The 24,595-nt window shown below is 29.5% G+C and overlaps 3 protein-coding genes across 4 annotated transcripts; 2 read left to right on the forward strand and 1 right to left on the reverse strand.

The window, feature by feature from the left end:
* The first annotated feature begins 6,382 nt into the window (after window positions 1–6,382).
* On the forward strand, window positions 6,383–9,037 carry LOC130800467 (protein DOWNY MILDEW RESISTANCE 6-like). Its single transcript, XM_057664015.1, has 4 exons — window positions 6,383–6,699; window positions 6,810–7,060; window positions 7,808–8,126; window positions 8,737–9,037. Exons 1-4 carry the CDS (start codon window positions 6,496–6,498, stop codon window positions 8,992–8,994), a joined length of 1,032 nt encoding a protein of 343 aa, XP_057519998.1. The 5' UTR covers window positions 6,383–6,495; the 3' UTR covers window positions 8,995–9,037.
* Window positions 9,038–11,131: 2,094 nt separating this feature from the next.
* Window positions 11,132–16,015, forward strand: LOC130799837 (dehydrodolichyl diphosphate synthase CPT3). 2 transcript variants are annotated; one of them, XM_057663091.1, is made up of 3 exons: window positions 11,132–11,258; window positions 12,317–12,407; window positions 14,529–16,015. In XM_057663091.1, exon 3 carries the CDS (start codon window positions 14,568–14,570, stop codon window positions 15,429–15,431), a length of 864 nt encoding a protein of 287 aa, XP_057519074.1. In that variant the 5' UTR covers window positions 11,132–11,258; window positions 12,317–12,407; window positions 14,529–14,567; the 3' UTR covers window positions 15,432–16,015. The 2 variants fall into 2 exon arrangements, with proteins under 2 accessions (XP_057519074.1, XP_057519073.1); XM_057663090.1 differs by having other exon boundaries at window positions 12,320–12,407.
* A 6,129-nt stretch (window positions 16,016–22,144) lies between these two features.
* On the reverse strand, window positions 22,145–24,215 carry LOC130799727 (ethylene-responsive transcription factor ERF098-like). Its single transcript, XM_057662930.1, has 2 exons — window positions 23,671–24,215; window positions 22,145–22,291 (listed from the first exon to the last, which is right to left on the reverse strand). The coding sequence occupies exon 1, from the start codon at window positions 24,084–24,086 to the stop codon at window positions 23,673–23,675; it is 414 nt and encodes a 137-aa protein (XP_057518913.1). The 5' UTR covers window positions 24,087–24,215; the 3' UTR covers window positions 22,145–22,291; window positions 23,671–23,672.
* Window positions 24,216–24,595: the final 380 nt, after the last annotated feature.

The following is a 24,595-nucleotide window of genomic DNA, read 5'->3' on the forward strand; positions in this document are numbered from 1 at the left end:
GCTCGTACGAGCATTATCCAGCTCGTTCGAGCTGTTCTTCCTCGGGTTCCTTTTGCATTTTATGATTCATTATGGCATTGATGTGGGCACTTTATTCTTATGTTTAATGTGTTGTTTATTGTGTTGTTTATTGAGTTGTTTATCATCATGCATTATTGTAGAGTTAATTGGCATGTTAATTGGGGTGTTATAAGTGAGTTTATGGTGATTAATGTGTGACTTTATGAATGGTTTTTTCTTTCCTCTATAAAAGGGAGTATCATTCATAGAGCAAAGTGCACTACAAACACACTTTGAGAGAGAGAGAGAGAGTTATTACTTTGATTGAAACTGAAGAATGTTCATAATTGTTTTAGCATTTTGTGATCTTGAGAGAGATGTTTTCAAGATAAAGGGAGGTTTATTATACTTGTAATTGTTGAATTTAATATAATAAACTACATTTGAGGGGGAAGTATCCAAGATACCTCATAAACACTTGTGTTCATCTTTTGCTTTAATTTTCATTTTGTTTATCATTGTTGAACCTTTTTGAGGCTTTTATTTCAATTTTTATGCAATCCAATGCGTAACTTTGATCATTTATATCTTAAGCTATGCATACCTAAAAATTATAAGAATTTGATATTATGAAAGTATTTGATTAGACGATTCAAATAAAATCTCACTTGACTATATTTTTTCAAACACATTAGCCGCAATATATAAAATAAGATTGAAAGATGAGTACCACCAATAATTCTTATGTAGGGACTATTTCAGAACGGAAGAAGTACATTAATTTCAATTACTATATTCAACATTTTTAAATCTTGAACCATGTACAATACAATATGTTATAAAATCAAAATAAATAACAAATACTTTATTCTGTTAGAAAAATAACCTGACCACATATGATCTCATATCAAAGTTTTAAAGAAAGATTGACTAATATACGAGCTTGAAGTGCTAGTCCTTTTACTAATTGGTTTTATGATGACATTTTATCGGATTTGTGTACAGTCAACTCTCCTCTTATATAGATCTTGTTGTATACACGTCCAATGCCAAATTTATCAAGGTAATAAATCTAACGGTTTCCAATCAACTAGAAACAAAAAATCTCGGACTTCCACAAACAACATGTAGGTTCAAAAAATTACATTTCTGCCCAATTATAAAAAACGGGCTCACACGTAAAATTGCGTGTTAAAAAAAAACATGTAATCTCACATAGAACCTTTATCAGTTTTTTGTATGTGTAGTATCTTATGTGAGTATTATTGTGTACACATGTCATATTATACATTAATTAGGTATACTTTGGGCAGTAGGGGGGAATGGAGTGGGTACCATTACTAGCATTCAGTGACTATTTTCATTGCTTAAAGCCTTAATATTACTCATACTTGTATATCATTAGCTGGAATTTAGCCTACTACTTCACCATGCTAAATTGTCATACCAAACTCTATTTATGTCACCTCTTTCTTCGTTTTGAGTTCTTTGTCCCTTCGAAAAGCCGAACCCTAGCTTCGATTTTCTTTTACGGTTGAAACATTTGATACTTAACATACCCTGAGGCTATAAACATAAGTTAATTAGTTGATGGTCAAAATTTCAAAATTAGTTATATACTCTATTAATATCGCGTCAAAACAACAACTTGAAGATTGGTCGTATAGAAGACAAATACACATATTATTATGATAGTAATAGATTATAGTATAACATATCTTAACATACATAAATTATCATGATCAACTTAAATTTTATTTAAAAATTTTTTTGACTTTGAAAATATTTAATTAGGTCAACAAAAAATCAATAATTTAGATATCACTCACCCTAATTTCAAATCAATTATTTATCATGATGATCTCTTCGACAAATTAGTCATAGTTGATTTTTAATTTTTTTGACTTTGGATAAAAGGTCATAAAATAAGTTGGGTTGGTTTAATTTTTGTTTTGGGTCAAAAATTTGGATTTTGGGTTTTTCGATTAATTGGAATTCAAAGATAAAATTAGGTTGATTTTGTTTAAAGGGTAAATAGGTAGAACATATGGGTTGGTTTGTTAGTTCGCAAGTTAGTGGGTTGGAGATTTGCAATCTAGGTAGTTTTATTATATAAGGGTAACAAATAAATAGCCTCCATAAAAAACTCATTTTTTTGGAAACATACTCTTAATTTCTATATATGATCTTTCTTTCTCTATTGATTTTTGGATTTCTGAGTTTGTGGGTTCAGGATTTTGGTTATCCTTGCTTACTTCTCCCTTAAAAGAACCTTTCTCGGGGTAGTTTTTGGGTAGGGGTTCGAGTGTTTTTGCTTCTGGTTCAATTGGTTCGAGTGATCTTGACTCAAGTTCAACTCGGCTAGAGATTTTAGTAAGTCAAGCTCAGCTTAAAAACAATATATATTCGGCTATTTTTTTTAATTAAATTGATATGATTATATGAATTTTCTTGGTTGTTTGTTTTTAAAAAAATTTTTAAAATAGAAAGTCATGAATAATATGACCAGCTTGATCAACTCAAACCCAACAAAATTTAGAAATAATTTGGCTCAAAAATGACAATTAAACTTAAACCTATGAAAGAAAAATCAAGTCATAGAAAGTAATTTGATAAAACGTTTTAACATGTATACTCATATATGAAATATCAATTTGTTTTTAAAAAACATAACCTCAACCTTATTAAGTTTTAATTATGTAAATTATAGATCGACCTTCATCAATAAAATTATTCGCATGTATATAAAGGTGTATATTTGGATGTTTAAGCGGATTTATATAATATCTCGTAGGTACATATCTTATATTAACAATTTAATTTGACTTTTATATGTAGATTATTTTTAGGGCAAATTCAGTCATACTCTATTTTAATTAATTAGATTAATATTAAACAATATTATACATGGTATTTATACGTGGAGTCTTTTAAGATTGGAAGTAACGTAGAAATTTCTCAATGACTCAACTACTATCCACTATCATTTGTTAAAGTCATATCACTGAGTCATGATGCGTATTAGCATCCATATCTCAGTTCTTTGATTAACATGCAAATTGGGTATTATTTCATTTTTTACTACAAGAACTTTTTAATTATTTTTTCTATTATTAATTTTAATATACCAAATAGAGGAGGGAATTACTATTTCATTTATACCTTTTTTGCACCTTAAAATAACGGATATGGTAATAAATTTACAGTATATCAAGAAACATCACATAAATGATACTATCTTAATATTTAACATCTTCAAAAAGTCACCTTGTATATGAAACGAAGGGATAAATGTGTTTAAAGCAGACATGATTTAACATTTATCTAGCCTTGTATAACAAATTTTAATTTTGACCTGACTTTAAAAATATTTTTGATTATGCAAAAACCAATGTAGACACAAGACAAGATTTGATCATAACCCAAAACACTTAACTAGACCAAAACACTTTATTCAAAACCAACCTAATAACTCGAAGACACACTCCTATTTAATTTAAAAAAATGTATAGATTAGAAAATTGCCACAACATCAAGTGTTTATTATATCGATATCAGCTTATAAAAAGTATAAGAATTATATAGAAATGTATATTAATGAATTGAATTTATGCACGAAGGGACGAAATAAAGTAGAGAATATGATCAGTGCTAGATGAGTATATCCTTTTCACTATCGAACGTCGTTGTTGATGTTCAAGGAGCGGCCTTACATAGAATAAAGGATTTTTTTATATGAAAATTATATTTGTTATCTTTAAAAATTGATTTTCTCAGTCGAAAATTATCAGTGGTTGAAAATCTTTCTTTTTAAATAATAGGAGTTTGACTTTTAATTTTTATCATGTATACTTTTTATATTATATATATATTATATATTATTTTGATAAATTCTTATTTATCGCAATTTTAATCAGTATTATGTCAATATTTAACACATTGCTATCCATAGATTAATTTGATACGATGCGTATGTCTAAATCTTGGTATTTTCAAATATGATTACGTAGTAATATGAGTCTATGATGGTCCCATGGACCACATTATTTTATTAGTTAAGACGTTGCTAAATTAACTTCCCTTTCTTCCAAGTTGCATTAACAACTGATTAATGAAGGGGATAGATAGAAAAAAATAATATCTCTTTATCTATTAAAGTCAAAATTCCTCCCCACCTTTGCATATAATGTACTTCACGTTAACTTAATAAAATGCTTGGAATATTTGCTAATGTAGAAAATTTAATTTATTGGAAAGTGATATGTTTTATTTAAAAAAAATCAATTATTTTCATTTTATTCTATATATAATGTTTTTTCAATTTTTTGTTACTACTAATACTTTTTATATTTTTAAACATTACTAAAATTGCAGAAAGATAAATACTTTGTTCTTACTTAATTACATATCATGTCATTATTGTAAGTATGAGAAAAATAACAATCAAGTATTAAGTATAAGTAAATAGACGATAACATTTAAAAACGCTTAAATTTAATCCGATTGAACAAAATCAAGTATGAATTCAAGTCGATCAAAAAGAACTATATATAAAAATCTAATATATATATAAAAAAATCTAATCTGAAAAAGTATTTATACACACACAAAACCTTTGAAGATACGTGATATATAAAAGACAACGTCCTGTGATCACAATATAAAAAATTTATCTATTTTAACATAAAAGTTAACTTCATCTTTAAACCTAGATTAGAAATGATTTTGAGATGAAAGTGCGACATCTCTAGTACAACACGTATATTATTATAAGTGTCATATAAAAGTGAGAAAGTTGATATTATTTTATTTTTTTAAATTTCAATTACTTTCTTTGTTTGAGAAATTTATATTGGTGGATTTAACTATAATTTTTCTTTCATGCCCGAGTGAGAAGGATTAAATGCATCAGAATAGAGGGCAAGAGAAGTCGAGGAAGAACTAGGAGAACGTAGGAGGAGCAAATTAAAAGTGACATGCATAAATTTCACTTCTTCAAGGATCTGACCAGGGATAGGGGCAATTGGCAGCGCCTTATCCACGTTTTAGATTACTAAACCCGTCCCTTTTACCCATCGTTTGTTATTGTTCTTTGCCTTTAATTATCGCTCTTTACCTCCTTCTTTACTTTTATCTTTGTTTTTAGTTATTTGTATGTATTCTATTTATTCTATTTGTAAGTTGTAGGTTTCTTTCTCTTTGAAGACCCTTTTCGAGTCGAGGGACTCTTTGACCGCACTCTTTTATGGGTATGAGCTGCATCTTTCTTCCCTCCCCAGACCCTGACTATAGTTTTCTATGAGCGATATACACTGAATATGATGATGATGAACCATAGTTTTTCTTTCAAGTTTAAGGAATGTAATAAATATATTATCTGTTTTTTGACTTATTTTCAATTTAATTAGCTCATTACTATATATTTCTTCATCAATTCAACTTTCACGTTTTTGTAAATTAGTGACTCAAACAAAATATGCTCTATATCTATATTTCCATATGTTTAGGGACAAAACCAAACGGACTCTACTAATTAATGTCTAGCATGAGCAGCATGAGCGATTCACTAGTTAGAAGTGCAACACGCCTAAATCGTCTAAATGGTCATTTAAGTCATCCATGATATGATTAATGGTCATTGGCTACATTACTAATAATGACCCAATAACTAGTTTTTTTAATTGTTGATTTTGGTTGCTTGAGTGGGCATCGTTAGTTTAATATATAATGTTTATTTATTTCTTTTAGTTTGTTTAAATAATTAAGTTAATTGAGCATATTAACATTCTGTATTGAAAAATTAGTATTGTCTTTGTCACTTCAAATAAATTGGACATGCATGCACATTCCTATATCAAAAGTTGAAACATATATCAGCTTACACTTAAAAATCATAAACGTACGAGACTATCGTATCATAAATATAATTAAACTTAATAACACCATTAAATTTAATAAACTTTATACTTCAAAAACTAGAGCATGCCAAATAAAAATGTATAGACTAAAAATAATATAAAAATCTATTTTGACCATTCATACTTCAAATACATTTTACTATTAATTGAATAAGCTACATGTACAAGAAAATGAAATATTATAAAAAAATAATTACAATATAATATCCTATAGTACTAGTTGACATTTTATATATAATAAGTGAAAGGAAACCAAGCCGTGTGACAAACATATGCATGAGTTAGCCAGTTAGGTCTCTTTCATATCATTGAGACATACATCAAATTAATAATAAATACTCATAATTAAATATAATAAATTAAATAGAATATTTTTTAAAAAGTTGACTTTTCATGCAAGTATATTAACCTTCATTATAAATACTAAGACTAACACATAGTTTTTGAAAAATTATAAACTTATCAGCTAATCTATTATACTACATCAAAAAAAAAAAATTAATAAATAATTTATACATATTATATATTTTTTTTCTATAATTTTCGTGAGTGAAAATTAACTTAATAAATTTAAAATATGGAGAAAAAAATAGTTTCAAGCTGGTTTAATGGAAAATGTTTGCCAGAAAATTATATTATTCCCCCAGAAAAAAGACCTGGAGAATTATGTGTTCCTACATGTGAAATTCCAATTATTGATCTTTCTAAAGCGAAAGGCAATGAACGAGAAATTATTATTGATCAAATAATGGAGGCTTGCAAGAAATTTGGTTTCTTTCAGGTTTTATTTATTTATTTATTTATATTTTTTTCATGTTTTTCTTTTTAAAATGAATATATTGTTGAATGTTTTTAGCGTGTTAAAATGAATAAAAAAAAAAAAAAAAACAGGTGATAAATCATGGAGTTGAAAAAGATATAATGGATGAAGCAATGAAGGTATTTATGGAGTTCTTTGAGTTACCGTATGAAGAGAAATCACACTTGTATAGTGAAGAAAGTAATGTAAAGTGTAGGCTATATACAAGTAGTTATAATTATGCAAATGAAGATATTCACTATTGGAGGGATTGCTTGAAGCATACTTGTACACCTTTGAAGGATTGCATTCATTATTGGCCACAAAAACCTTCTAGATACTGGTACATTCCTTTTTTTTTTTTTTTTATTTCTTACATTTTTCCTTTTTTTATTAGCCTTTTCAAATTACTTGTTACAAAACTATTTTTGGCGTAAATAATTTTGTAAATTAAATGTCTATTTTGTCTTTTTTTTTCTACCCTATATTTATTAACTTTTACATCTATCTCTTTAGAATTATAATTATCTTTTTAACACAGAAATACTCATTTCTTAATTCTTGTACAAATTCTTGTATAGCAAGTAAAACTAATTAAATGGAGAAAGTATATAAATTACATAACTTTATAATTTATTTTTTAATAATTATATAAATTATACTCATTTTTTATTTATATGTATTATTTTCTCTGTTTTTAATTTAGAAAAAATTGACATTAACAATTCCACCTATAGTGCATCAGTTGAAAATATAAACATATTTGTTAATTATTTTCAATAATCCTACTTATTATGGCTTCTATTTGCAGATAGTGAACCCATGATGAGTTTTACTTTCGGCAAAAAAAATAAAATTATATAAAAAATTATTAATGTTAATTTTTCTTTTAATTTATATCACATCTTTAGCCGGAGTCTGTAGTTAGTGAAGAATTCAACATAACTAACATGTTATATGCTCTATCTTAACAATCAAAACATGTTACACTAATTATTATCATTATTATTATTATTATTATTATTATTATTATTATTATTATTATTATTATCTTGTTTTTAATTTTATCTTTAAAAATTGAATAATGCAGGAAGGTTGTAGGGGAATATTCAACACGAGTTAGAGAATTAGGGTTAAGGATATTGGAGCTAATAAATGAAGGATTAAAACTAGAAGAAGGATATTTAAGAAAAGGTTACAGTGAAGAATCATTTATGTCAGTAAATCATTATCCACCATGCCCAGATCCAAGATTAACATTAGGATTACCAAAACATTGTGATCCTAACTTAATTACTCTCCTTCTTCAAGGCAATATTCCTGGCCTTCAAGTTTGTGTTGATAACCAATGGCTCCTTATTCAACCTTCTCCTCATGCTTTTGTTGTTAACATGGGTTTCCAAATGCAGGTAATTAACTTAATTACAACTTTTAATACTTTGTGCTTATCTTTCTATATTTCAATATAATTAATTGCATGCAGAGAAATGTACAAAATATATCTGATGATTCAATATTTACCCGACCTTATAACCGAACTCGACTTGACCCAACTCAGAATCAGACGTCTTATCTCGATCAAGTTGGAGCATCTATCACTTTTTCCAGAAAATTTTAGTTCGATTTTCATATCCCATCTTCTAATCCTCTCCTTTTCTTAGTCTAACATATACAACTATACCCAATAAAATTACATTCTTATTCAGGTAGTGCTTCCACCATATTCTTTAATTCTTATACTAACCACTTATTTTTTTTCTCACTTTTAATTCTATCCAAATTATTAAATATCGTTAGAGTATATATAATATATTATATGGCTTCAACCATTAGCTTAAACTTTTAGTTGAATTGATTTCTTAATATAGTATTAAAACCAGCGTGACAGAAGGTCACAAATTCGAATTTAAATCACTTCTCATTAAAAGTAAAATATTTAAAACCCCATATATAAAAAAGACGTATGCTGCATTTTCTAAAAGATGAGTGACTTAACTATGGTCTAATTATGTGGTGCAGGTTATTAGCAATGGAAAGCTGAAAAGTGCAGAACACAGAGTGGTGACAAATGCACATAAAGCAAGAACAACAGCAGCATTTTTCATTTTACCATCAAAAGATAAAATAATTCAACCAGCAAAATCCCTAATTAAAAATGGTGATTCACCACTTTTTAAACAATTTCAATATGCAGATTTTGTTGAGACTTTCAAAGCTTGTAGTGTCAAGGGACCTGAATCAACTACTGTTTTAGACCATTTTAAGATTAAAATATAGTTATTCACTATTTATTAAGCTCAATGATTTATTAATTAATATATATATATATATATATATATATATATATATATATATATATATATATATATATAAGTTGACAAATTAATAAAATTGTAATCAATAATAGATCTTGGTCATTGACTTCTTAATTAAAATAAAAGCAACATGTATTTTGGTTAATTTATATTATTATAAATATGTATAAATAAGCTTAATAAGCTAATAAATTAAAAGGTGATGAGCTTGTGTCACCCATTAGCTCACCCATTGCTAATAATATTGGTTACTTTATTATGTTATGAGTTGAATTATTCCTTTTCCTCTTTATGTACCAAATACTAAGTGATTTTCTTTTTTTTTTTTTTTATTTTTGAGCATGTTAAGGGAGTATTAAGTATATAATCCCGATCATATAGTATTTCATATAACACTTCCTCTTCTATGACATTGTCATACTATGAGACGGACTCATACAATTAGTCAATTTAATTTCACTTATTGATTATTTTAAAATTATAAATAATCATTTTAACATGCTAAAAACACATTGGTCAGCCCAATAAAAATGGTCTCACTATAAAAACATCCCATTTAAGAATTTGTGAAAATAAATAAACGCAAATTCTCAGACGGTGTCACAGTGAGATCATCTTTATTGAATTAATCTAATATATATTTATAGACTCAAAGTGATTACTTATAACCTTAAATTGATCACTTACAATCTTAAAGTGACCACTTATAACCTTATGATCACTTACAGTTTTAAAATGATCACTTATAATTTTAAATTGATCGCTTAGAGAAATTGATTAATTATATGGACCGGTCTCATGATGAGATGGTCTCATACAAGACTTACGGATGTATTTTTGTTGGCAAAAAAGTAAAAACGATTTTCTATCGGATCTATTTGTGAACTTTAGGTACCTTTGTTAATTTTAAAGAATCGCACAATAGGGAAAATTTGAAATCTATAAGTCAAAAAATTAAAAAAATGAACTAAATAATCCAACTTTCAAACTTATTCTAAAAGTAAGCGTGAAATTCTTAAATCTGAGGTTTGAGGCTGTTCCGCAGTTAGTAACTGCGAACAGCTACTTTGACCCGTTTTTGTGGAGCATGCTGTTCGCAGTTACTATATTAAATAGCATATCAAATATATATTTCCTCCGAAACAAAGACCAGGGGAGCATAACATTCCTATATCAAATAGCATTCCGATCATTGATTTTGCCAAAGTCAATGGACCTAATAGTGAGCAAATAATTCAAAACATAATAGAGGCGGGGCTAGAGTTCGGATACTTTCAGGTTCATTACAGTTTTAAAGTTTAGACTTTAGCGAATTACAGTTTTAATGTTTTTTTGCGAGTTACATCCACTAAAGTCTTAATATCTCACAGGATTTCGACCATCATAGTGATTAGAAATTTAGGTTAAGTGGCCGAAATTCTGTGATTTGACTTGAACGTCGTACATAATATTGACACTTTGGTGGATGTAAGTCAAAAAAAAAACTGTAATTTACAAAATATGTAATTATTAAGATTGTAATTTATAAATTATAGAAAATTATAATAAATTACCTATTCTATACCCCTGTTTGCAAAAAACTACTTTATCTAAAATTTTTTACAAAAAACTACCTTATATAATACATTTCTTTGCAAAACACTATCTTATAACGGTTTTTACCATTTGACCGTTTAAGTTAACCGTTGACTGTCACGTGACAGTCACGTGACCTTATAAAACACTTGCTTCTTCTTCATTTCAGCCCGTTTTGAATCCCTAAATCATTCGAAGAAAACACTTGCTGCTCCTTCATTATTAAGATGAATGTAACATAATTTCACATTATTATATATTTTGTTACAATAGCTGCAAAATTTAGCAATGTAAAAATTAAAATGTTACAAGTACAACAAAACTACTTTGTATGTTTCTTTGATTTTGTTACATATATTATTTTAGTCTGTTGTACATAATTTGCTATATTATCTCTGTTGGACATACCCTAACCTACAATACTACATGACTTTTTTTTAATTAAAATCTTTAATTACTCCAATATAACCCCACATATAAAATTCCACTAAATTACTTATTTTACTCCCTTTTTTTAAATTTCTTTATTATTTTTTTTTTGACAACGTCGCACCTCTTCTTATGGTGTCCTCTTCACTTGCCTCATCTATGTTTATTCTTCCTTCCTCGGCAGCAACCTTAACCACAATCCTCTGCATCCAACTCCTAAAGGTTAGTGGTCAGATTCAATTTCCATTCCCCTAACACATTTAGTTATGATATTTTTAGATTTTTGCTTCATAATAATTGGATTCACTTTTTCAATTTTCAATTCAGCATTTGGGTATTTGTTAATTGTTGTTTATGAAGCTTTCTCTTGTTCGTAATGGTGTATTAATTATGCTATTTAGGATCTTTCAATGAGTTGCTTGCCTTAATTGTGATGTCTTTAATTGGGTTATAAGTTGTTGGGTTGATTTGTCGATTAGCTATTTTTTGTTAATTAATCTGTCAAATTTCCAATCTTGGGTACTTTCGATTTCTAGATGTTGTTCATGATTGTTATAAAATGGTGTTTGTTTGAATATTTGTAAACCTGAATTTGATAGAACATGCCACAACAATAATTTTAAGCATTAGGTTAAGTTAGATTCTTCACATATAGAACTCAACTTTATTCAGCGGTAGATATGAGTTAGGTTTATGCTGCATCTTAAGAACTTTGACCATCCGACTTAACTTTTTGGTCGAGTTGGTTACTTGCCGGGATATGTTATACACCCTCCAATTCACACTTGTTGATGCACTGATTCAATCTTAAATATCCATAATTGTGCATAATTAAAAATTAACTAGAAGTTAGTATTAATAAAATTTACAATAAAAGGAATCAAACAAAATCTTACTTGCATATGTTTTAACTTATAGATTAAGAATAAAATACGGATTAAGAGTGACCGATGGATAGTGTTAAAAAACAAATGGAGCGATTGCATTAAGTTGGAGGTAGTATAATTTAGGAGTATCTGAAAGTTTCAGACTTTAAAGATGTTTAGAGATTTCTGCTTATTGAAAGTTCTCTATCTGGGTTGTGTAAATGTGTTTAAGATACGTTAACAAAACACAAATGAATTTTTCTTAGATAGTAGTGATGCACTGTACCAAAGTTCTTATTACTGTTGCATATTGTGCGAGCACTTGGTGATTCGCCTTTAGTTCTTGCACCTCTGCAAAAAAGTGGGATCATTTACTACCGTAATTTATATTCTTATATTGTTGTTTTATGATAGCAGTCTCAATTTAGGAATCCAAACGGGAACCTTTGCATCTGCATTCAGCAAGCTTGAAGGACAAAATCAGTGAAGCAGCAACAAAGTGTTGGTCAGTCTTCCTTAGCTTCTTCGTTGTTTCACCCATTGAGAGTGGTGTTGTACTACATTATGTTTTATGCGTTTTTGAGTCATGATCTTTTTTAGCATGTATTTTTTTTTATTAAATAAGATGAGCTATAATAAAAGAACTGTGTTTATTTATCATAATTACTTGGATCATGGGATGTGACTATGATGCTGTGTTGAGTTGATTACTTGTCCTAGAAGGACAATAAGTTTAACTTTTAGCCTTTTCAGACAGCCATCGTTTGTTGTGGGTTGATTTTTGTGTTCTTAGGAACTGATGCTTGTTTTCTTATGTTATGTTTACTCTTATGTGTTGATGCTGTGTTGAGTTGATTACTTGTATTCTAGGCTGTTGATAAGCATTCCGAGTAGCTTCTGTACTTGCTCTAGGATTTTACAGTTCCTGATTCTTGGTTTTCTTCTCCCAAAACAAAGTCTTGAAACAATTCATGCTTATCGGGTCTTATTTGTTTTGTTCAAAAATATTTTCTCTTTACTGTATATCTTCCATCTAGGAAAAAGTTTTGCATGGACTTAATCCATGCTAAAATATTTTGCACCTTTCATAATATTTTTCATCCTTGATCCTAAAATTCCCAGTAGCATTTTCCAATTGTTCAAGGCACCTTCACTTACTTCTGAGTTCTGAAATGCATATACTGAAACATTTGATCTTTAATGGCTTGAGATTCGGCTTTCAATAGTTCAAATTCTTCTATTGCCATCATTATCTTTCCTAAAATCTAACCTGGTGATGGTGAAGGTTGCTTCGATTTACCTTCCTCTCCAGAAGGTTTCAGGTTGTTTTAAAGGTCAGCATTTCTCAAGCCTGCTTAGTGGCCTCAGTAACTCCTGCATTGTTTGAGCTATTTTCTTGCCCATGTCTTCAATTTATCTCACGGATACAGTGTGCTCGTCATCAAGTTGATGAGTCTAATCCAGTAAGAATCCAAATGTTGTTCTTTTCATCCAGAAGATAATTCTTGGCCTCATCTCATTCTCTTGATTCTCTTCATGTGCTCTTCCTGCTTCTTTTCCTGAACGTGCTTTTTACTTTTTCGGGTATCCAAAGTATCTTGAAGTCTATGAACCCTCTGTTACAAATCCTGAACTTTTTCATGAGCTCTTTTCTGATTTTGAAAAAGAGAGCTCTATGGCAGCTACTTATCCGAGTTGAGTGATTTCGTATTTTTCAGAGCTTCTTTTGGTAGTCACTCAACTCTTCGGGGTTAAGAGTTAAGAGTTAAGACCCCTTCATATCCTCTCTTTGATAATCAAATTCTTTTATAAACCCTAGTTTCTCCTTGAAAAAATTTGCTTCCATGGCATACTTATCTTACGCAAAAATATGATCTTCTTCCAGTTCCCTAATTTATGTTCAAGGCGTCAACATGTTTCTGGCCTACTCTCGTATCCTCTTTGTAGCTTTTTGGGAGCCTTTTAGTAGCACCATGAAGTCCTTCCTACATATGAGATTGATGCTTGTGTAGACTGAGACTGACGAGTGGAGTCTGTGTTCTTCATATACAATCTTCTGTACATAGCCGCAGATGAGTGCAGTAACTCAGTCGTCTTTTTTCAGACATCAGTGACTTAGGAAGTAGTCTTATGCTTTTGGTGCTCCTCGTATTCTTCTTTTGCTCTATTGAGCCCTTTATATCCTTAGTTAAGAGCAAGTGTTCAGAAGTAACCTTGTAAATGTCATATTTGTCATCAATTTCAGATAATGGTAAAACTATATCATCAAAATCACAATGCAGTTTAACATCATGGCCTTCCTTTGTAAGGATGGTATCATGTTAACCTCAGCTTGAAGATTTTTCGAAAGAGAAAGACGGTGACTAATTAGATATCAAGGCCTCTACTAGATTTAGCTCGAAATATTATTGTGCAATTTACGATTTTGTGGCTTTGTCCAACCTTTCTTTTTTATGCGGTTATCAAATGGTGCATGTGTGTCAACCCAATTTTGAAATCTTGATTCTGTTCGTCTGAAATAACTCCTGTTTACGCCTCAGTGGTTGCGATTATTTCTTTGGATTCGTAATGAGCTTTTATCTTCTCATGTTAAGCAATTCACTTAACATTGTTTTAATGCAAACAGACCATTTTCTTGGGAAGTAGCAAATTTCAAGCATTTGGGATGGTGGAGAACAAAGCAAGCCCAAACTCAATAAGAAGTTACTTGGGTAATTTCGTACGGAAATGCTTATTTGGTATCCTTTCGGTAGGAGCAATCCCCAATCATATTGCTTTTATTATGGACGGAAACCGAAGATATTCCAAGAAATTCAATTTAGAGGAAGGAGCAGGACATAAATCAGGGTTTACCGCTTTGTTATCCATGCTCAAGTACTGTTATGAGCTAGAGGTGAAATATGTGACGGTATACGCCTTTAGTATCGATAATTTCAAAAGAAGTCCCGAGGAAGTTAAGTCTTTGATGGATCTTATACGGGAGAAGATAGAAGGCTTGATAAAACAAGATAGTCTTGTTAATCAATACGGAGTTAGAGTTCATTTTATCGGAGACTTGAAACTTTTAGATGACTCGGTAAGGTCAGCTGCCGAGAAAGTTATGGCAGCCACTGCTGGGAACTCTAGAGCGGTGCTTTCGATTTGCATCGCCTATACTTCTACAAATGAGATCGTGAATGCCGTTGAACGAACTTGTGAAGAAAAATGGGGTGAACTTAGAATACTAGATTCGTGTGGAGGAGCAAATGGCTTAACCAGTTGTGCTAGAAGTGGGGACGGGAAAGAGAAGTACGCCATCAGTGTGATTGATGTCGAGAAACATATGTATATGAAAGTTGCTCCCGAGCCTGATATTGTGGTCCGAACTTCTGGGGAAAACCGCTTGAGTAATTTTCTTCTGTGGCAGAGTGCACAGTCCATTCTGTATAGTCCTTCTGTGCTTTGGCCTGAGATCGGCCTTCGCCATTTAGTTTGGGCTGTTCTGAAATTCCAAAGATTACACTTTTGTTCTGATAAGAAACGGAAGTAACAATGCAACATACTCTGATTCCCTAGATGTTAGTAGACTCGAGTCTCGACATATAGATTGTGCTAGACGGGAAATTTCAGGTTTGCACAAGGCTGTTTTCAGCCGCTTAAGCAGATTTCGGCTTGCAAAATTCTGCTGATGGCCCTGAATTTTGAGGCACTTTCTGATCTGATTTTGGGTTAGACAGATTTTGATAAGTTCACATCCGAACAAAAAATGCAAAGTCGGGTTATGCTTTCGTATTCAAGGTTTTCAGCAAACTTTACATGGCTGCTTAAAGAACGTACGTTTTTAACTTCGGTATATGGTTAATATACATTTGGTTCTTTTCTGCTACCTTTGGTTCGTTTTAGTGATTATTCCACGAGTTCGTGCAAGGAGAATCAATCACAGAAGCTGGATTTCAGGAAAATTATCGAATGGTGAAGCCAATTTTTGTTATCCAATTACTAAATTCATTTTGAGATTTGTCATCTCATAATTCAGCCAATCATAGTCACACATAGAGAAAATTTGAGACTTGGTGAGAAGTTTAATGGAAATCTTTGAGGTGAGAAAGCATGCCTTATGTTTGTGCATTCAAATTGATTAGGAATGTGTTTGTGCTAATTGCTTTCATATTATATTATCTTTACTTTTTGTCAAGATTGATTAGAGTAGTAGAATCATGGGCTGCTATGATGGTTTAAAGACTTTTCTATTCACTCTTGTCATACGGTCGATTTTCACCACGTTTAGAAATAGTTAATTTCTACTTTTTGTTTGTAAAGAATTCTCCAGCCTTACTCCCGAGAAAAATGTATAGTGTACAAGTTAGAGCAAGCGCCAAATCACCCTCCACACATGTGGAGGGTCTTCGGAGTGCCATGATGAGGGTACGACGAAGAACAAGTGTGTTGATTGAGGCAAGGTTCGAGCAAGTGTGGCATCAAGCTCACTGTTGAGGGGCTCGAATGGTCGAGCAATCTTGGGTAGGTCAAGTGAAGGGTCGAGCCAAGTTGCTGCAACACATTAGGAGATTCTGGAGTAGCGCTCGACCGGTCGAGCGAGTCTGCTCGATCGAGCGGGCTCCAGTACACAAGTTCTGCTACCTTCTGTTTTAAGTTGCGGAAATGTTTGGGCTTTAAGCCATTGGTCCTAGGGCTTTTAATATGTGCTAGGCTATATAAGAGAAGCTTAGAACATTACTAGGAGAAAGAGGAGAGGCAAATACATTAGGAAAGTTAGGGCATTAGCCATTAGAGTGTTTTCTTTGTATTAGTGCCATTTGTGGAGTTTACCAATAAAGGTGAAACCTTTATTGGTTAAGAGTGAGCTCTTAACTGTTCTAAGTTAAGTCATTAGTGTAATTGTGATTATATTAATGATAAGATACTTTATTTGAGGGGGGTATCCATTGATACCTCATAAACACATTGTGTTGCTTGTTGTTATCTCTTGTTTATGCTCAGTTTTTTTTACTCAACTTCTACATTATATTCTACCATTTTGAGGGTCTGAGCCACTCTCTTTCATTTAGGAACTCTAGGCCTTGATGAAGTACTACATTTGAGTCTTTATGGACAATTGAACACTTTGGTCGTCTTATCTTGTCTTATCATGTTTTTTGCCTTGTTTTGTTTTACTTTTTTTTTTATGACGAAAGATTTTTTTATCGTATTTTTTTTATGGGTACTATTTGCTGTCTTGCATTCCTATTCAAATTCTGATTATATTTTCTATGTACGGGATAAACTGGATACAACTAAACATTTGTTTATTATGCTTGGTTGCAATAGAATAACAGATAATATAACTTCCGAATCCATGACTCAACATTTGAATTTTAGGCAATAAATATGCCAAGTTAAAGGTTACTTGGCAAAATTTTTCGTTTGCGTGCTATCTCAAATTTCATGTGTCATTCATTCGATTAAAGTAAATTCAACATGAAGTATTATTTTCAATATCTTAGAGGTACGAGAGAAAAAAATTTAAATGTAAAAGGTGCAGATGTAGAATCAAATAAATAGGATTTTAAAATGAGAAGGGTAAGAAGAATTTTTTTCAAGTCACTATATATATACAAAAAACGATACTATATTATATATTAATAACATTCTTCACATTTATGACATAGTATCTTTTCTATGTAAGATAGTGAATTTTACAATAAACTGTTTTTGGCTCGATCGTGATCTATAGATTTTTTTATCTTATTCAAATCAAGGGTGTAGAATGCTTCTTATTTTTCTCACTTTGAACACCCTTTTTATTGGATCCCTCCCCCTCGATAATATCTTTAATTATACGGAACCAGTCACTTGGCTTGAATACTGGTAAAAAACATACTCTAAAGGCTGTAATTCGCAAAAAAGAAAAAAAAAGAATAACTTCAAGGTTGTGATTAGCAAAAACCATCAAACATTAAGGCTATAATTTGCAATTGATTCATTTATGTTTTCATTTATTGTGACCTTGTGATAAAATATAATTGCCGTATTTAATTAATGTACTAAATTAACAGTTGTTTTTGAATTATTTTTTTGAAATATTTTTTTGAACTTTTCAATTAAAATTAACAATTGTTATTGTATGAATTGAATTCAGATACTCAATTCCATCAAAATTTTGGCAAATTGATGATTTGGTTTGACATTTCTAGATCTAGTCCATGTTTTTTCATTGAAAAAAATAGGAAATCATTAATTAAAGAAATTCAAATGATTACTCCTATTAATACTCCCTTCGATTTATTAAAAAAAGAACATTTATTTTTTTTCACTATTCACTTATTTTATATATAATACTTTTTATTATACATAAGGAAATATTATAAAAAGTGAATATTAATAATGCTTACATTGAGACCAATCAAATAAGAACTCACTTAACTATGTTTTAATTTATAAATTAAAAATAAAATAAAAGTACAAATTAAGAGTAATAAATAATAATGTTAAAAAGTAAATATCCTCTTTTGAGGAAGTATCAAGACTAGTAAAAAATCTTAAGAAGTCTTAAAAGAAAATGGAGACCAAATTTAAATGAATAGAATGTTATTTTTGGTGCATTGAAAAGGTTGTGTACTATTGAAGTCTTTTTAAGATAAATGTATTAATCATTACCCTAAATTATAATTACTCATAAGAGGGTCCAAAGTATAGTGTGATCAATGACAAACCAGAATCAGAGTTTTAATCTAAGAAATACAATATTTATTCTCACTAAAATAAGACTTGATTGTCAAACTAGTACACTAGATTCAAAATTCTAAAAGTGTAATATTTCATCATAAAATCAATTTTTTTATTTTTTGAAAAACCAATATAATTACAAATTACTTCCTTTAAGTATTGTTAAATGGAAAATACTTTTAATTTTACATTTTTTGATGTAAAATAGCTATTTTGAATAGTGGTTTTATATTTTCCATTTTTCAATATTCAAAGAAAAATTGTATTATTACTTTCTTCCTCATTTTTTATAAAAAAATACATCAAAACAAATTAAATAAAAACTTTATTTAATAAAATCTAACTAAATTTAATTCTCATTGTCCCTCCTCTAATCCTCACTTCTCTCCACCAATCTTATAAAAAAAAAAAGTCATCAACAATGAAGTATTGAAAAAGAAAAGTAAAAAATAATAAGAAAAGTCATCAACAATGAAGTATTGAAAACGGATAAGGGAGCTTGAACGCTTGCATGATTATATTGCATGTTCCGGTCTTACACCTCTATTGTAAAATAAAAAATTACCCTTCGAATTAACTTGCTCATGTTAATAAACATTTTAAAAAAATAAATACCACCATTTCACCTAACCTAACATAAATTTTACGAGTTAAATATGCAAATTTTTCATTTTTATATCCTTAATTATGTGAAAGAGTTACAATTTTTAAAGTTAGTGTATACAAAATTCGATTTTTGATCATATAAATATCATTAGACGACATCACTAGTAACGTATAAGAAATATTTTTTTAACCTAAGACTTAATCTTCACTAATTTAATTAATAGAAATATACTCCCTCCTATTCACCTTACGAGTCTCAGTTGACTTTTTACGGATTTTAAGGAGAGTTAAAAGTGGGACCCTAAGGGTAGGAAAGAGAGTGGTATTATGGGTATTTTAATGTAAGGGAGGAAAATTAGTATGGGTAATGAAGGGTATAATTAAAAATAGGATAAAGTTACTAAGGGTATAAAAGTCAAAAACCCATACAAAAATAAAAATGGGACAATTAACGTGACTTGACCATAAAAAAAATGGGACACATAAGCTAAATAAAAGGGATCGGAGTACATTTTTTTCAAACTTCTTGACTTTATACTGGTTTTATTGTATGGTGAAAAACATATTCCTTGTTAAAAGTTTAAAGAAAACTTTTCAATAAACCTCTTTTGTTTAGTTCTTTGTGCAAAGAAGGGAAAATGAAGATGTTGGAGATATGTAAGAGTGAGAAAAATTGATTTTTCAGTTTGAAGTATTAATTGAAATAAAATGCAAATTAAACATTTTCCTCCAATTTTAAATTTTAAATCTCTTATCAAAGAAAATTTTTATATAAAAGTTATTCAAAAGAAAAAAAAAAATCAGTATCAAATACAAAAATAAGACTTTAAGATGCTATAAAATTCTTGGTAACTAACATATCACATCTCTAAATTAAAGCTAGTCCATGCTTTTAAGTATGATGGTACGATGAACAAACTTTCAAAGAAATAAAATTCAAATGATAGGTAATTAGTCAATTAGTCAAAATGTTTACAAGTCTTGAGCAAAGAAAAATTGAAGATCAAACTTTAATGAGAGCCTTCTAAGTTCTAACACTAGCTTAGTATACTTCATTTATATTCTATGGATGTAATCTTTCATAATTCATAAATCAAGCAACAATTATATAAAATACTAAATTTTTTCTTTTGACTTAAATTTAACTTTATTACTTTACTTACCAACTACATTAAGAAATAGAAACTTACCATTCTCATTTTTCTAGAACTTTATTGTATTTTTTTAAAAATTAAGTTTTATTTCACTTGAAACTTGTATTATTTTTTTACAATTTAAATCAAAATAATTTAATTCTCTTTGACTTCCTCCTCTACTCGTTTCCTTATGTCAGCCTAGGATGACTTAAAAAATCTCGATGTATATTTTCCGATTTGTAGGTCATGTATTTCAATTTTTGTTTTATTTGTTTGAAGTTGGATCATAATAAGTAACATAGTAATCAGCTAATTGTCCAAACAAAAGGGCAATGAAACTTAGTAATTAGAATTTTAGTTTTTAATAAATAATAATGAAATTTAAGAGTTTTATTCTGTGCAAAGAACGTAATTTCTTTATATAAACGTATAATAGATTTGCACATATAATTTTAATCATAACTTTCACCTTAAATTTCGTTATGTTTTAATTTTCATATAATTTAATTTATCTTGTAAAATAATCTAAATAAAACACATATGTCATATTTTTTTCAGAAATTACATAAATAGTTGATGTTTTTACCAATCTATTATATGAGAAAAACTATTATATCAAAATGCTTGTACTAATTAGAATAGGAAGAAGTAACTAGAAAGAAAATTTTAGATATAAAACTTAATTCTATTATATAACCTACTAAATTAATCAAAATTTTCAATCTTAAAGCTCAATATAAATTCGAAGATTTTAAGGCGTGTTAAGAGGGCCTATTCATTTATAAGTAATTAGCTTTATCTTGTCCATATTCATGTTGTTCATCTACGTACAACATTTTATGTGAATATTTATTGAGTTAGTTGATGTATATTTTATGAGTTATTGAAGTCTTTTCTTTTATTGTCATATGGTTTTAGAATGATATTTCTTTGGCTTATGTTTATATGCACCTCGTATTTTTCGATTAAATGCTGGCATTGACAACAAGTCCAACTCAACTTAACATGGTATCAGAGCCGAAGATTCGAATAAAATTAAACGGTAGGATTGAAAAGAAAGGTGTTTCTGTCCTTATTGATTACTTCCACATGGGAACATGACAAAGGTTCGCATTTAAGGGGTACTAGAATAGTTTGTCTCACATCGATGAATTAAAGATTGTGTGTGCAATTTATAAGTCATTGTAGTCCTTCTTCCCCTTGTCATTTGGTTTTGGGATGATATCTCCTTAACTTATGAAGTATATGCACCCCTTATACCCCAATTTTATATAACATTAATAATAAATTCAGCTCAACCTAACACCAATTTAATGTTATGAGGTTAGTTGTATCACAATTGTGGGAGAAACATTGCTAGAAAAGTTATTTGAGAAATCCTTTAATAGGAACTAAGTGCATGACGTTCGTCGCTTACCCAATCTGATCTTTAGTGTCGTTACTTACATAGGTATCTTAAATATTTTTTATTGCAATCAATTTAATACTGAATCAAATAATTAGACAATTTAAGGGGCAAAATTGCTAGAATTTCAAATGATTCTATTAAATCTTATTTTTTAAGGGCTTGGGCCTAGGTCGGGCAATAAAAAGGTCCTCAATTAGTATGGCGACTAGTGAATTCTAAAATAGAAAATACTTTTCAATTTTACTTATTAAGTAAAATACATACTATTTTAATTTTTAATGTTGATGCACATTAAAATAGTATAGACCAAGTATATAGAATACTTTTCATATATTAAATTAAATAATTAAACAAATTTAAAGATATCCTAAATAAGAATTGGTCCCTAGCCGGCCAATCAGAAGGTCCGCCATTGACTAGGCTCGAGCCAAGCTTATACCCGTCCGAGTTACCAATCCACCCAACTACCCAGCCTCATGGCTTATGCTCGATTACTTGGATAGTTGGCTTGCAATTTGGAGCATATGGAAATAGCTGAAATTTTGATATTTTATGAGTACAATTACAAGATAAATTATTATTTAAAGAAAAATAACATTCAATATTACAGTACAAAAAATGCATTTGCGACCAGGGTTTAACTTGCCTTTAATTATTGCTTTTTATCTCCTTTATTTTTATCTTTGTTTTTAATTATTTATACGTATTTTATTTATTCTATTTGTAAGTTGTAAGTTATTTCTCTTTGAATACCTTTCTTGAGCAGAGGGACTCTTTGACTGTACTCTCTTCTACGTGTATGAGCTGTCATCTTTTTTCCCTCCCCAAATTCTGAACATAGTTTTCTATGAGCGTGATACAATAGGGATGATGATGATGATAATGTTCAATTCAAGAATGCAATTCTCTTGAGTGTCCAAACATATTGTGGACAAAATGTTGTATATCTTGCTTAATTATAGCGATTTCAAATTGTATAAATTGAACAAGTGAAATATTTAACGTAAAGATTTCTATTTAATGATTTTTTAAAGTTTATTTTATGTAAAGAAAATAATAATTGCTGCACTTGCATCCGTGAAATACTCGTGTGTCTTTCTAAGTTCGTTATTATTAATTAACAAGTTTGATACAAAATTTAAGGAGTATGTACTTTTAACGGTTATGAAAATATAATTAAAAATTTTAAATTGTGTAGATGCTATTAAAAGTGAAAAAAATATATAAATGAGAATAATTACAAGAAAATATAACAAATAAAGTAAAAAGGACAGAAATGAAGTAGTAAACTAGCTAGAGATTGGAGAGAATACTCAATTTTCTTAGGCCTTGTATGGCTATCGTATGCTTAATTCCCACAATTACATTATAAATTTAAAATTCAGGTATGAAATAGCTAATTTTTATATACCTAAAAATCTAGAAACTTGATGCAATTGAAATTTGTTTGAACTATATATTAATGCTCAAACGAAATTTGTTTGTAAATAAACCAATTGAAAGCAAATAATTCAACTAATTTTCATATAACTAAAAATCAAGAAATCTCTTCTCATAAACGAAAATTTAATACAATAAATTATGGGTATTACTAAATATTGCCACCCTATATATAATGAATTTTTAAGATTGCCCCTGTATAATGTTCGAAAATAAGAATTTGGTGAGATTATGCTACATCATAGTAAACTTGATGCAATTTATTATCAAAGGATACATACAACCGATAAATTATAAGTTGACCTTATAGTAGAAGGATTTTTTTCTCATACTTGTGATAGAATTTCGATTTTTAGCATCTACAGAAGATCAATTTCCTTCCCCTTTTAATTTATCTGTAGGGGATGATCCTTACCCATGAAAAAAAAGATTTAAAAAAAATTCTAAAAAGTTACTAATTAAGTTATAACTACCTCTAGGGTTTGTGTCTCCCTTGATCAAGAAGCTCTTCTAACACATTATCATCAACATACTCAAACTCTATAACTTCTCTTTGATCTTCTTGATGAGATGATGATGATGAAGAAGAAAATGAATTATTTCCCCTACTACTTCTACCAAAAACACTAGAACCACTATCATTAGAATGATAGTGTTGTTCATTAGGAAAGTTAAGTATTGCAAGATGACCTCTTAAGGCAAACGCTGCCCTATCGTAAGCTCGAGCAGCCTCCTCTGCAGTGTCATAAGTCCCGAGCCACAATCGAGCGCCATTTTTCTTAGGATCACGTATCTCCGCTGCAAATTTACCCCATGGACGTCTTCTTACACCTCTATACTTTGAGCCTGAATTTCCTCTATTGTTATTATTAATATTATCGCTCTCCATTTATTATTTTTTTTTTATTTCATTAATTTTTGTAGTTATTAATTTTTGGACTAGGTTGCAATTTTATCAAGTGAAAAATAGTAAGTTTTGTGAATTGTATGGTTGCATGAAGATATAAAAAGACTAAGATTATACTTCTATATATACAAATATATATGTATTTACATTAGATAGATGGTACATATATTTATGGTGGCGGGCTTGACGGTCCAAAGTGACGGGTTGAAATTGAAGATGTCTAAAGTTGGGATTTTACTTTCAACAACTTGGTATTTGAGCCTTTGATCCATTTTATTGTATTTTATTTAATGTTTCCAATCACAAATAAACTTGGATGTTTGTGGATGTAAATGGCTGAACGCTTTTCTATTTGTACTTCGAAATTTGTCATTTTATAGTTTTAGTTACTCTTATTAAATTTATCTTTTTTTTATTTAACTTATTAACTAGAGCGGTAAATCGGATCGGGTTGGAACAGAGCATGTTATAATTTTAATGTGTGGCGAGGC

This window comes from Amaranthus tricolor, chromosome 14 (assembly GCF_026212465.1).
Source record: "Amaranthus tricolor cultivar Red isolate AtriRed21 chromosome 14, ASM2621246v1, whole genome shotgun sequence".
Lineage (NCBI taxonomy): Eukaryota > Viridiplantae > Streptophyta > Magnoliopsida > Caryophyllales > Amaranthaceae > Amaranthus > Amaranthus tricolor.